This window comes from Necator americanus, chromosome I (genome assembly GCF_031761385.1).
Source record: "Necator americanus strain Aroian chromosome I, whole genome shotgun sequence".
In the NCBI taxonomy this organism is placed as follows: domain Eukaryota; kingdom Metazoa; phylum Nematoda; class Chromadorea; order Rhabditida; family Ancylostomatidae; genus Necator; species Necator americanus.
The window spans coordinates 2,997,170-3,011,852 of record NC_087371.1 but is presented as its reverse complement, the minus strand read 5'-3'; the positions used below and the strand labels follow the sequence as shown (position 1 = coordinate 3,011,852).

Below are 14,683 nucleotides of genomic sequence, written 5' to 3'. Positions count from 1 at the left end.
TCTAACTTTCATCCGAAGGTTCCACTAAAAATCGTCAAGAGCCGATTAATGGAGCGAAACCAAACATTCATATTTCGATTAGGTCCCATCGGCTTAGACTAATGAACAAAGTGACCAGAATGGTTTTACATTATGGAAAATTTCGAATAGAGAAAAAAAAACAATGATTCCATAATTCTTCGAATATTCAAGATGATAATCGGAAATTTAATTCGATTGATCGAAGAGAGGTAGTCGAATGTCAAACAGAAAACTTTTATTTGTAACGAACTGAAAATAGAGAGGCTTGATACAGTTAAAAGAGGCAAGCGACATACTTCAGCAGGTGAAAAAGAGGACCAGGTAAGAGCTGTTGTTTTCCAGGAATTCTAGGAAGAAAACAAAGAAAAGAACCATATTTTTTAGAGACCTTATCATTAAATTAGGGCCGTACTTTGGGGTAAAAAAAAGAAAAAAGTTGAACACATGAGTTTGCAACTTGAAGGCACAGAGGAAAACCTTAAGAGAGACACGAAAAATATAACTTAAAAAAAATAGGAACAATTTGCTTGAATGAAAACAAATTGATCACTGATAGTCACAAAACTTGATTAGCAAATATTAATTCAAATTTTTCACATTTGTAAATTTTATGAAGACTACAGCTTGAATTATTCGTTATTAATTAATTAATTAATTAATTACGTTCAATGTCATGGCTAAGGGATGTGACAATGATGAGAATACAAACAAATATTGAAATTACGTAGTAAAAACAACAAAAACAAAAACATTACAACAACCAAGAATTAGACCCATGTAGGATTCCGATGATTCTTCCGAAATTTTTTGAGCAATGTCCTGGAGAAGGTGATAAGTAAAAATTTCGAAATGACTCTCCAAATAAAGGATCGTTATCGATCCGATGGTTCTTTTTCCCATTAGAAGAGCTGTAGCTTGAAAAGGTTCTCAAGAGCATAAACTTCACGAATCGTGGAACAAAAATGTCTGGATCGTAAAACGTGCGCGCGTACAGTTTGTGAAAAGACGTTTTTCGTCGTCTAAGCTGATTGTGTGTGAGTGAGTGAGTGAGTGAGTGAGTGAGTGAATGCATGTGCCGGTACGAGAACGAGTGTGTACGCCTGTATGAGAGGCGATTGCGAAGTCGCATGGCGCTAAAATCGATAATCGAAGCGATGCGAAGTGAATAATCAAACGATGAGCCAGTTCAGCGTCAACCGCCGGGTCACGTCGAACGCATCGAACGCGCGTCCAGCGGAGAATTGAGCTGAACCGGCGAACTGTGCAGCCAGTTCAGCGTTCAGCTCACACGGACGACTCACTCGCTGGCCGTCAACGTCGTCGACCGACCGGCTCAACGCTATGGTGCCCGAGCAGCGCAAACGTTCGCGACGTTCGATGACGACGACGGCGATCGAGAAAGGGAATCGAGCGAAATGTTATGCACACTTCGACAATCCCGGATCACTCCGGGGAACCGGTCCCAATTTTTTATGCATTTTATGCATGTATGCATGTGCATGTGAAATGTAAGAAAAAATTCAAAGATCAACTGAAAAGCTCACCTTCAAAAATGTCACCTGAATTGTTGGCAGCAGCACCATAGCAGCACAAATTCAGCACCTGTGCAATCACATCTAAAACTATCTAAAATCAATGACGTAAATGACCTAAATAAAAATGATCTAAAATCATATTTAAATAGAATTCGCGGCAAATCATTGCATCTGTACAATTCATTCGTTTATGCACGAAAGAAACACCGCGAGAGATGCGAAATGTTGAATCAACCGCCGAATGCATTCAAATTATTAACAATGCTAAATTTAGAATTGTATAACATTGTCTGAAAACATTTCCATTTAAAAGGAATTGTCGTGCGTTCTGTGACAGGCGGGCGACTGATAAAGGCCGTTTCCAGGCAGAAAAAAAGGAGAAGAAAGGTGAAAAAAAAGAAGAGACGATTAAGTTGAAGTAGGATGCGTTACATAACAATTTAGGAAATGAGGTAACAATTTAAGATAGAAAAGGTTCGTGAATAATTGATATTTGAATAAATCCTCAAACAACCTCACTTCTCAAATCTAAATTAACATGAAATTCCGTTAATTTGCTGAAATTTTGTAGAGAAATGAATGTGACATAATGCTATGTTGGAACGGGTGTTGGGTCCCATATTGGTGTCACAATGGATCTGGGATATTCCGTTAGAGATCCACCATTGTACGATCGATGGTTCAAAACCGCCTCGGTGCCAACCAAGCCCTTCATCCCTCCGGAATCAATAAATCGGTACAAGACTTGTCTGAGACGTTCCAAAACCTCAACTATTACGAATTACGGTAAGACGCATTGGTGGATCCCAAACAGATTGATATCCCAGCCTCTTTATTCCGTTTTTAATTCTCAAAATATATGTACAAGTACCTAGTACAGTACAAGTACAAAATCTTTAACATATTCGTAATTGGGACCTCATTGGAACCAATTCGATGCCTCACCAATCTGTAAATTCGAGATTTCCATGGTTCTCGCGAAGAAGGTGAAGTGCCTGCCAAAGTTAAAAAAAATTGAATGTGCTTAGCTGGTGAAAGGAAAATGCCTGGAAAATTTTAAGCAAACTATTTCTTTTTGACAGCAAATTGAGTTGTAGATTTTCTTCTGGAAAATGCCTGTTTTTCAGGATCGAACTCTATGTTTTGCCCTGCTTAGTTAATTATTCTAACCTTTAAACAGCTGTCAACAGCGCGCGATGTGCGAATTTTCAATTTTCTGAATCGGCAGTTCTTTATAGGAATGATTCTTTCGTTTTTAGTATACGACGGTTGATTATTTTTTTTCAAGCGATTAGATAGAGAAAAAAAAACTGGACTATTTCCACTGATGTGATGTTCACAGACGTTGTTTCCGCAACTTCCAGGAAAAGCTTGTGGATTTCTACAGGGCGGTATCGAACCATAGTCGTTTGTGTAGCTCCAGCCGAAACTTTTACCAATGGCCTTTTCTTTAACCTTTACCAATGGTCTTTTACCAGGCCTGGGCAGAAGATACCTGCAAGAAAAAAAAACACGCACAACTACTGTATTACTTGCAGCTTTTTCAAATTCCTTTATTGCTCTTTTAATTCGTGAAGAAAAAAAAACCAATTGTCCAGTTTTTTCCCCGCGGATACCAACTAAGAACAGTTCTGTTGCAAGCGTCCGCTGGAAAATATTCGCACAGTCATACCCTTCGATAGTCATAAATGATGACGAGTGTAACACTGTAAAGCAATGGTATTTTCGCTGTCTGCAACCTTGCAGAAAGCGAAGAATACGAACCAGTTCTGCTGAGTCGTAAACTTTATAACTTTGGACGTGTTTACGAACCATGATATCATGAATTTCCAAAAGTCCAACCTCCAAGAAGTGAATTAAGAGAGGGGATCGGCGGGAAAAGCTAGAGATGGCATTGTAGATTGCAGGATCTGGAGGATGGTTCAGCTCATCACTTCCTAATCGTCGTAAAAAAAACGGCGTGGGAGCCGCTTTACTCCCTACGAGGTACGCTAGAACGCTCCTCTACAAACACGTTCCGGACCTCTCAGCAGCCTACTCACGGTTTCACATGAATAAGGTGATGAGAAGACCTCATTGATTTTCGACCGCTCGCAATTGGATGCGGCGCGTGCCCAGGAGTGGCGCTTTGCAGGTGAAATCTTCTCCGTCGTTTTTTTTACGACGGTTAGGGATAGATGAGCAGAACACAATCCCGGATCCTGCAATCAACAAATCCATCTCTAGCTCTTTCCGTGGATTCCCTCATAACGTCAGATTCCTGGTACACTGCCCCTAATGCAGTCTTTTTCATCCTTCTCTTCTTATAATGTTATTCAAGATGACTCATTCCACACGCAAAGGCTCGAGAAAAAGAGGAAAGTAACTTTGAAAAAGAGTCACTGAGTATGTCAACTATCTTAAATAAATAAATATATATATCTACTTTTTTGTGCTCTACACATTTTTCAAATTTCCACATATATTTTGAGAAGGTAGACTGAGTCAGACTCATTTTTGAGCTTTAAAAAGGCCAGCCGATGTGTCAAGTCAGTGTCTTTATCCTCCCAGACAAGTCTGGCACCAATTCATCGACCCCGGAGGTCGATGAAAGGCTTGGTGAGCACCAAGGCGGATTCGAACCTTCGATCGATCGTGCAGGAAGCGGAACGCTACACTATACCCGCTCCTTTTTACACTGTACATCCGTTGAATAACTAAAACTCAGCTTTGCAAAATACAGTAACAAATCCGAGCATGGTAGCCTTATTCTTAGAATCCATTTTAATCAACCGAATGGGAGGTTGAAGCAAAAAAAAGAAGAAAAATGAAAAGAAGGAAAGTTTTTTACTCGCGGAAGTAAGATATGGTCAGAGAGTTGATTTTAAGAAAAAAAAGCTTTGGAGGTACAAGATAGCTTTGGCCACTTGTAAAGTAATAATTTAGCAGATCTAAACAATGGAGACATTGGGTGCAGCCCAAGCCCAAGCACACGTTTTATAGCAGCGTTCGAACCTCTGAGTCACAGCAGTAAACAACACGACTTCGATTGAAGTTCAACGCTTTTCAAAAGAGATTCTGAAGAGATAATAGCAGAAAAACGTGCGAAAATGTTGGGAGCACTATTCACACTTGAGAAATTTGCACTGTGCCGTGTGAAAAAGTCGACGACAAACAGATGCTGAACAAACAAATGAATGATCGCGAGGAGACAAAACTCTTCGGCGTCAAAACAAATAGAAAAACGTAAGAAATACAGCTTAAGCAGTCATCTAAAAGCGGAAAAGAAACAACGAGTTGATTCAGAAGTATTTAAATGAAAATGTGAGCAAATGCGTCAGCAATGATTCATTCGGGAAGGGTAGAGAAGAAGAAAAAACGGATGTATCAGTGGAAACAGTTCAAAATGTTGAAGCGTAGAGATAAAGGATGGTGGTTGCGTTGAAATTCTGAAAAACTGTGCCTGCCAATGCGGTAGGGAAGACAGCGGAAGCACCGCTGCGTGAAGAAGAGGAGGATCACTGATCTATCGCGGATCAATCGGCGTTTGTGAGTGCATGATCTTTTAGTTCTTGGCAATGACATTGCTCCGATAATTTGGTTTATTTTTGACGAGACAACTACAAATTTAAAACCTGGAAAGATTTTGTAGAACGCCCAACCAGAGTGTGCTCCAACTTCTCCAATCAAAATGAACAAAGCTATTTTTATAGCTGCCCGAAAAAAAATGAACACAACAGCTGGCATCATGTTTATTTGAATATTAAAGCAACTACAGACCACTACGATTTGTTAAAGTATGTGAGCGTAATGAGCTTCACTGAACATAACTAATCAAGCACTGCAGAGTCCCTTCTCCTTGTCGCAATTCTCACATTTCGAACACGGTTCTCCTTTCTCGTAGATATCCTTGCCCATCATATTTCCACTAAACATATTGTTCTGCCTCGGAAGTCGAATAAGAAAAAAAAAACGATCCAAAAACAATAGATTAAATGAGGACGTACGCAGGACCGTACTGGCACACCACATAACACATATTTGAGCACGCTTCCACATAACATCCAAGCTTAACGGTTTCTTGCCATACCATCTAAAGAAAATCGATGTGATCAATTCATATCGCTAAAATATCAGGATCCAGTCGGAAAAAGCGGCCCGCATACCTGTGTATAGTGTCCGACTCCTCTGCTGAACAAGCCTCCTGTAAGCTTAAGATTCTGTCCAACTCCTTTTTCTGCAAGTTCGCCGAACCAAGCTTTGCTAGCCTAAATTAATCATTGAATATTATTTAATATTAACTGTGGTTTGCTTGCAAAATTATTAAGTTAGACCTGCTCAGCAGCCTTTGCTTTGTCCATACCGCTATCCGAAGACATAAATATATTCTCTCCCAATCCTTTCCTTTGGTTAGGTTGCGAGTGCTTGAATACACATTGTTTCGCGTTATTCATTGCAGTCTTTTCAACTTCGCAATCGTATGCCTAAACAGTTCCTGGAATATACATACAAATAGCAAAGAGAAAAACTGTAAAAAATTCCAGATCTTACTGAGATGCTGTATAGTACGTATAGTACGTGTGTAGTACGAGATGCAACAGATGCCATCTACACCAAATGTAACGTTCATATTTGTAACATTTTATGTTTTTTTCGTCAGTTGAACTCAAAATGTCCATTTCACTCAAAGAAGTTGTATTTGTTAGATCTAATGATTTGTAGATCTAATGATAAATGAATAATCTCAACATCTCAACTCAACAGGATCTCAACAAGAGCTATACCATCGTCTTCATCTAATGTTAGATCTAATGTATTTGTCAGATCTAATGGCATCTAATGAAAAATCAATGAACTGGCTGTACGCTGAATTTTCCAGAATGCAAAAATTGCAACAATGCCAAGTCTTTCAGATATCCATAGATCTACTCTCCCTATTCTAACGTTTGCTTTAGTCGTTTTTGACTTACTTATCAGACAAAATAGAGTTAACACGACTGCTTCAACCTTTTGTGGTTCACTGTCATGTAGAAGTTTACGTTAGGTTTCTAGGATCTCAACAAGAGCTATACCATCGTCTTCATCTTAGCAGCTTTCGGGGCATTTCCACCAGCTCCATCCTTGGCCTGTCCCAATGCAACCGAACTTCTGGAATAGGAAATTCACAATGTAGTGCAGTTCATATAGGTGATATTCCTCAATACTGTAGAAGATTATACCTCAACGAATTGTGCAATTCAAGGAATTTTTGCCGTGCTTCCTCTGACATTCCATTGTCAGGACAACCTGAAGATTTTCGAATTAAAAAAAAAATTCTCTTGCAGTGCTGTTGCAAACTTCAATCACATCTTTTCGGAACAAATTACGGGTCATGAAAGATAGAATCCCGTTGAGGTTTCGTGGTCTCCGCATTGTGTGCTTGCAACGTATCTACACAAGACGTTTGAAAAAAAGAACCCTCTCATAGCTAGGGACCAGTTATACGCTCTCATTCATTAACTCACAATATTGCACCATAAGTAAAAGCCATTTGACAGAAATGTACCAAAGCTTGCAACCCTAAAGTAAAGAAGAATTTCACAAGAATAAACCTACCGGCTTTGGAGTACGCTGCAATCGAGAGAAGAACCTAAATCATATTCTTTTCCTTGAATGAGGAATTTACCTTACTTAAACCACTGTTCAAATAGTTCTTGGGATAAAACTCACCAAACATGTGATAGAAGACATCATTGTGATGAATGAAACTGTATGATTCCATCGCTTTTATACAAATCTCGGTAATTCTCCTGTTTCTTCAGAGATACTATTTGAACAGACCATCTATTAGCTACAAATATTATTAGGACAATAAATCGACAGAGAAAGAAACGTCGTCGTTGGATATCCGATCAGCATCAGCTAAAAACAATAACAAATTATGTTGTCGGTTTGTTTCAGCTACCTCCATCAGAGATGGCAGCTGCACAACAGCAAACCATCCCGATTGGTCAACAAGTTATGAAAGATAGGTAGAAGTTATACAGCTGCTGCCATGTTTTCTTGTTTCGCATATTTAAATGAACCGAATTCCGTAAAAGCGAGCGTAGACCATCAGATGGTTCTTGTTCCCATGCGGACGTGAGAGCAGAACTCCAGATTTCGCTTGCCCTGGTCCTACTTGAAAACCTCGGAACTGCCCGCGTACCTCATCCCCTTCCCTCGCTGCAGGGCCATGCGGATCACGTAAAACGAAAGTGTCACTACTATACTAGAACACAATAATGATATAAAGCATACCTTTAAGGGCTTTGTTCACTGCCTAAATTCACCGCTAGGGTCCCAGTTAGTTATTGATCAGTGTAACGACATATTTCATATTTGTATGTATTATGTCATTGTTGTAATGCACTATGAATAGTAATGGCTACCTTTATGATGTTCCGAGGTACGGGGTTCGCTTGCCTCTTTCGCTGGTAAGGACATCCTATAGTTCGATGATAACCATAGGATACATCCTATCATGGCCTAACGCTTATAGTCCCGCCATTCTCTAATTATCATTAAACAAAGAGCGCCCTTTTTAAAGCATAGGTAATAAAATGGCAAATCAAGTGTGCCTTAAAAATGCTTAAAAATCAGGTCAAAGACTCTTCCTACAAATAACCTTAGAAACCTATAGATCACTGTAGAAAGTAGGAACGTTTTTCGGCATAAGTATGTAACGTGTCATCAGTGTATGTGAAATGTATAAGTGTAAGTGTATGCAAAAAAAAAAACACTGCAATTGTCACCTTTATATCGTCCATGTAACAAAATATCAGTAATGTTGATAATTGCCTGTAATTGTCTGAAAGCACTTTCCACGGCGTACCGATATCCGCTGTCAAACATGGATCCAGTTTTTGTTGTGTCGCCTGAGCAACGAAAATACAAAACAAATTATAAATTCGATCCTTGGTGGAAGATATCGCCAGCGGACTACATGTACCTACGATCAGCATCGTCGACTGCCACTAAAGGCTAAGTTTGATCCATTTTTACGCGCCGCAAAAGGAGAAACTTAATCATTGCTTAAGAACTCGAAACCGGAAAATAAACTGAACAGTCCTACCAACTAGCCAAGCTGGTGAACCAAATTATAGAAAATCCAAAACGAATGAAATTTAAACGCCTTGCAGTATCCTTACGCATTGGTGTCGGGATAGTGTTACGGAAGTCCACTTGATTGTTTTGTTAATCCTGTGTTTAATAATGGAATCTAATCTTGGCAGAAGAAATTAGCATAAAAATATACCGACTTTAAATCATAAAAGATAACGAATAAAGTGGTTAATCAATCTGCTTAGGATGCGCTCCTACGCTCACTTCAACTCAGTATCGTTTGAAGTTTACGAACGCGTAACTGGCCTATACAGTGACTTGCTGTGGCTAACTGATGTGTCAAGTCGGTGTTTTTATCCTTCTAGACAAGTCTGGTACCAATTTATCTATTACTAATTAATTAATTAATTAATTAATTTATTTATTTATTTATTCTTCATTTATTTATTCGTGACACATTATCTAAAATTACAGCAGCGCAATGTAATAATTTTTTATTCGCTGTTTTGCTGTAATTTCCTTCGACTCCGTTCTCCACGAAGAGAAAGATATTTTATCTTATGATCTTCCCGGTGAACGGTATCTAGAATGAGATTCGAAAATTTACCTTAAGGTATACGTATGCAGGAAGCCACAAGACCACGTCATGTAAACAGCATTGAAACGAAACTGTAATATAATTTGTACTAGAAGTTCCACTCCAGTATATTTATTTATTTATTTATTTATTCAATTACACGAATGGTGCACTGAAAAAAGAGAACACATTTGTCTAAACTGGAACATTTGAAAAAACGTCCGTGAACTCATTGCGGGAGGAAGGGCGGAAGGAGCACGTTGGGATTGACAGCGAATATGTTAGGAAACTTTGAACAAGAGGGTTCACCAACTATCGTGATTCTGAAACGACTAACCACCACTACCTACACAAGACCAAACCAGCTAGAAAATGGGAAAGTCAATAAGAGAAGGTTATTCAAAGATAGTTGAGAGAAAAGGTAGCATGACGGAACAGATCAAAAAGAGGTACAACGGCAAGATATTAGTGTCCTTGTTAGTGAATGAGCTTCAATTAACGAAGCAGACTCCATGGGACTGAGGGAGAGGAAGAGTGGATGCGCTAGAAAAAGGATAAGTATAGGAGAAGAAGAGCAAAAAAAGAATAGTGGAAAATAACCAAAAGATATCATCAGCCGGTCTTCTTCAATCGTATTTCAGATTTCCTCGAACTCACTTTGAATATTATGCTGTGTTCAGATTTATGAACATCAGGAGGAAAGAAGTCCAACTATCTTGCAGTTCTATAGAAGTTATTGAACATAACCAAAAAGTTTTTATATTGAGTTTGTGCGTAATATATGTTAAAACCACCAGTTCTTTTTGCTGTAGGTCTCAACGACCAACATTTGGTGGGCGTAAATTTGGTTTCGCTTCTGTGAGGAAGATCAATTCGGCGTGTATATATATCCTGGACCTTTTCGAGCTTTCCTATGTGATTCTTCTTTAAAGGGTGTAAATGTGAATTGCCACTAGACCAGACAGTGGTGCTGTGGGATTCCAGACCACAAGTCTCACCATAAATACAGCACGTCGTACCTCACGATAGAACTGGGTGCTTACTGCAGCGTGAAAATAAAATGAATGGTCCGCGGTTGTATTCCCACAATTACACGAATAAGATACACGACGGAAACTATTGTCGGTATAGATCGTTGCTCTCAGTAACCACACAGTAGAATAATATATTCTTTATCCGAAATTACCGATGACAATTAATGACAATTGAGGGAAAATAACACGTTGAGTATCTTATGGCAGCTTCCTGAGATTGACGAGGCGATAGTAATGCACTAAGATTAGATCAGTATCAATCATCATGATAACACGAGAGTAAATGCTAGGGCTCGTGCTGATTGGTGACGCAAGGTAAATGTGGCTGTGATACCACCAGCTGGTCCTAATCTGGCTACTCCTAGCTATTGCGAAATGTTGCGCGTGACCTCCACCGCAACACCAGCTATTCGATGACTAATCGATTCCGCTACTTATCCGACCAACTCCTCTAGTATGCGCAGATGCGCCCTTATATACGTCTTGGCCTGGAATACTCCGCGCATTTGCGCGCAAACCCTGATTCACCAATTGACCTTACTATCGATCGATTATGATTTACTAACAGATAACTAGGTAATAAGGGATAACATAACAACAAATAAGTAGCTAATAAGGAATAACATTACAACAAATAACTATGGCAAGGGATACTACAAGAACAAATTACTAGGTAGCAAATGTACACAATGTACCTGCATGTGACAATAATGTAGATAATACTCAAATAAGGGCTCTAAATATGAGAACCATACTCAAGAAAAGGTAAGAGGAACGATTTGTATAAAAGAGTTAGAATAGGAAGGAAGGAATGAGGAAGGGAAGGCAGCGCAGGCATCATGTGTGAAGAAGAGGAGTGTGATTGATCTATCGTGGTTCAAACAGCTTTTGTGAATTCATGATCTTTTATTTGTGGAAGTAAGATTATTCTGACACTTTGGTTTATTTTTGACGAGGCTGTGACAAACCTAAGCCTGAGAAGTTTGTTAAACAAACACCCACACAGTGTGGGTCCAACCGAGAACACAATAAATGAAGCTTTTTTAATCCCTTCTCAATATATATATATATATCCTTTTGGCGTCATCTTTATTAGAACATTAAGGTAACTACAGACCACTGCGAATTGTTAGTGTATGTGAGCGTAATGAGCTTCACAGAACATTACTCATCAAGCTCTACAGAGTCCCTTTTGGTGGTCGCAATTCCGGCATGTCGAACACGGTTCCCCTTCCTCGTAGATATCCCTGCCCATCGTATTTCCACTAAACATGTTGTTCTATCTCGAAAAGCAAATAGGAAAAAAACGATCAAAAACAATAGCTTAAATGAGGACGTACGCAGGACCGTACTGGCACACCACATAACACATATTTGAGCACGCTTGCACATAACATCCAAGCTTTACGGTATCTTGCCATACCATCTGAAGAGAATCGATGTGATAAAGTTAAAATTAAGGGATGAAGAATAAAGTTTCTGCCGTTAATTAGTGCGCTTGGGATGCGCCTCCCCTCCACGTTCACTTCAGTTCGGAGTCGTTTGAAATTCACGAACTGGCCTACACAATCACTTGCGGTGGCTAGCCGATGTGTCAGGTCAGTGTTTTTATCCTCCCAGACAAGTCTGGTACCGATTTATCGACCCCGGAGGGATGAAAGGTTCGGTAAGCACTAGGGCGGATTCGAAGCTCCTATCGATTGTGCAGGAAGCGAAAGCTCGAACAGCTACAGTACACTCGCCATTCGTAATCAAGTCATGTCACCGTCATGCCAGAATCCAGTTAAAACAAATGACCTGCATACCTGTGTATAGTGCCCGACTCCTCTGCTGAACAAGTCTTCTGTAAGCTTAAGATTTTGTCCAACTCCCTTCTCTGCAAGTTCGCCGAACCAAGCATTGGTAGCCTAAATTGATTGCTAAATCCACTCCGGTTTGCATGGGAAATTATTAAATTAGACCTGCTCAGCAGCCTGTGCTTTGTCCATATCGCTATCCGAAGACATAAATATATTCTCTCCCAATCCTTTCCTTTGGTTAGGTTGCGAGTGCTTGAATACACATTGTTTCGCGTTTTTCATTGCAGTCTTTTCAACTTTGCAATCGTATTTCTAAATAATTTCTGTAGTAAACATATAAGAAGCAATGAGAAAAACTGCAAAAGAAAACAGGATCGTACTGAGATAACATTAGTAAGGGATGATCTTGCTCTCTACACCCAACGTAGCGTACATATTTGTTACACTTTGTGTCTTCTTATTGATTGAATTTGAAAAGTCCCATTCTCTCAAAAGAGAATGTATTGTTGAATGTCACTAAATCTCAGTGATTTGGCTGTACGCTGATTTTTCCAGAGCACCAGAAATTACAGCAATGCTAACTGGAAAGTGATCTTTCAGATATCGAGAAACATATACTCTGTATCCTAACAATAGTTTTGGTTGTTTCTGCTCATTTATCTGTAACAAAATACTTGAAACTTCCGAAGCATCGTCCTTTTGTGAAGAAATGGAGTTAACGCTACTGTTTCAACTTTTGTAGATCATTATCAAGACGAGGTTTACGTTAGGTTTCTAGAGTCTTAACAAGAGCTATACCATCTTCTTCATCTTGGCCGCTTTCGGGGCATTTCCACCAGCTCCATCCTTGGCCTCTCCCAATGCAACCGAACTTCTGGAATAGGAAATTCACTATGTAGTGCAGATTATGTAGGTGATATTCATCAGTACTGTGGAAGAGTATACCTTAACGAATTGTGCATTTCAAGAAATTTCTGCCGTGCTTCTTTTGTCATTCCAGTGTTAGGACAACCTACAGAAGTTGGTATTCAGAATAATTCACCTGTAGTACTGCACCAAACTGCAGTCACTACTTTTTGAGGGAAATTGCGGGTCATTAAAGCTAAAAGCTCGCTAAAAATTTGTGGTCTCTGCGTTGTGATCTCGTTACGTAACCACATCGGACGTTTCAGAAGTGCGGCCCTCTCATAGCCAGATAGATCTAGCGATGCGCTCCACACCTCTACTAGCTCACAATATTGCATCATAATTAAAAACAATTTGACCAAACTGTATCAAAGCTTATAACCCTAAAGTAAACAAGAATTTCACAACAATAAATCGTACCGCTTTCGGTGTATGCTGCAATGGAGAGGAGAACCTGAATCATATTTTTTTCACACAAAGAGGAGTTCACCTTACTTACTTAAACCATTGTTCAAATATTTTTTTGTGGTAAAACTTACCAAACATGTGACGGAAGATTTCATTTTGATGAGTGAAGCTCTATGAATCATCGCTTTTATGCGAATTCCCGTAATTCTATTGTTTTTTCAAATACACTATTTAAACAGGCCATTTATTAACTACAAATATCATTCTGACAGAAAATTGTTAGAGGAAGAAAAATGCAACCAACCATCGAACCGGGATCAACTAAAAACAATAACAAGTTCTGTTGCCGGATTTGCTTCAGCCACCGCCACTGGATACCGCAGCTGCACAACATCAAGCCATTCCGATGGGTCAACAACCACCTTATGGATTGATGGTATACAACTAATGCTATGCTATCTCTCTTCACACACGTAAATGATTAGGAGTCCGATAGCGATCTCACTATAGGAACTATAGGTATCTTAAAGAATTCCAATGTGTAGATGTGCTAATTTAATGCTAATAATTCGTAAGGCGTTAATACTATAAACAGGAATATGTGCTAATCTACAAGAAATAGAAGTTTTTAAATACAAATGTAAAATGGAGTGACTGAACAAACACATCTTCAGTTTCAGAGCGGAAAACTACGGTAGTTCATGTGCTTGCGTACGACTTCTGTCGTCGCGACAATGAGGTACCGCCGCACGCCTCTCCCTGTCGTGCTTCTAACAACCGGGCGTTAATGAGCCATTTCTCGCATTTGAGTTTACATTCAATCTCATCGCCTTTATTTTGTGATTTCGTCATATCGCTTATGCGATTTCGAAACTTACGAATGCGGGAAATGGCTTACGCCGTACGGGAACTATTGAGGACAGGCATTTCACCTCCCGACAGCCCCCATAAACAGGGCGCGAACCAAATTTGGAATGTCGAACTGTCGTCAAGGTTTCTGTATTCGCTAATTACTCTCCAGCTGTGTCCCATCCTCGTCGTAGCCTGTCGCATTGCGGTAACGCATTTTGAATCCAGGAAGATGTAGGGAATTTAGAGCAGTAGGAAACATTGCATATCAGAAAAGTTGATGACCACTTCATTTTCCCACACTCCTTCTTCTGTTTTAATTTAAAATTCGAAGCAAAAACTGTTTGAAAAAACCTCTATATTGTTTGATTGTTAAAATGAAAATTGAAATTGAACTTGAAATGAAACGATCAGTTCTGATTAGGGCTGCAGATTTTCTGTGAACAACAACTGAGGAATAATTTTTTACTTAAAATGAGAAAATGTTTTCTG

The 14,683-nt window shown here is 39.4% G+C and overlaps 1 protein-coding gene across 4 annotated transcripts; it reads right to left on the bottom strand.

Annotated features, from left to right (window-relative positions):
- Positions 1–772: 772 nt before the first annotated feature.
- RB195_004317 (uncharacterized protein) lies at positions 773–13,023 on the bottom strand (the record flags this gene model as incomplete). 4 transcript variants are annotated; one of them, XM_064182103.1, is made up of 12 exons in its annotated part: positions 773–840; positions 1,566–1,637; positions 2,873–3,051; positions 5,543–5,628; positions 5,702–5,803; positions 5,870–6,019; positions 6,608–6,683; positions 7,601–7,785; positions 12,035–12,136; positions 12,191–12,340; positions 12,827–12,902; positions 12,974–13,023. In XM_064182103.1, 12 exons carry the CDS (start codon positions 13,021–13,023, stop codon positions 773–775), a joined length of 1,296 nt encoding a protein of 431 aa, XP_064033368.1. The 4 variants fall into 4 exon arrangements, with proteins under 4 accessions (XP_064033368.1, XP_064033369.1, XP_064033371.1 ...); XM_064182104.1 differs by lacking the exon at positions 773–840 and adding an exon at positions 964–1,154; XM_064182102.1 differs by lacking the exons at positions 773–840; positions 1,566–1,637; positions 2,873–3,051; ... (3 more) ...; positions 12,827–12,902; positions 12,974–13,023 and adding exons at positions 5,370–5,463; positions 6,755–6,821; positions 7,040–7,094; positions 7,245–7,268.
- Positions 13,024–14,683: the final 1,660 nt, after the last annotated feature.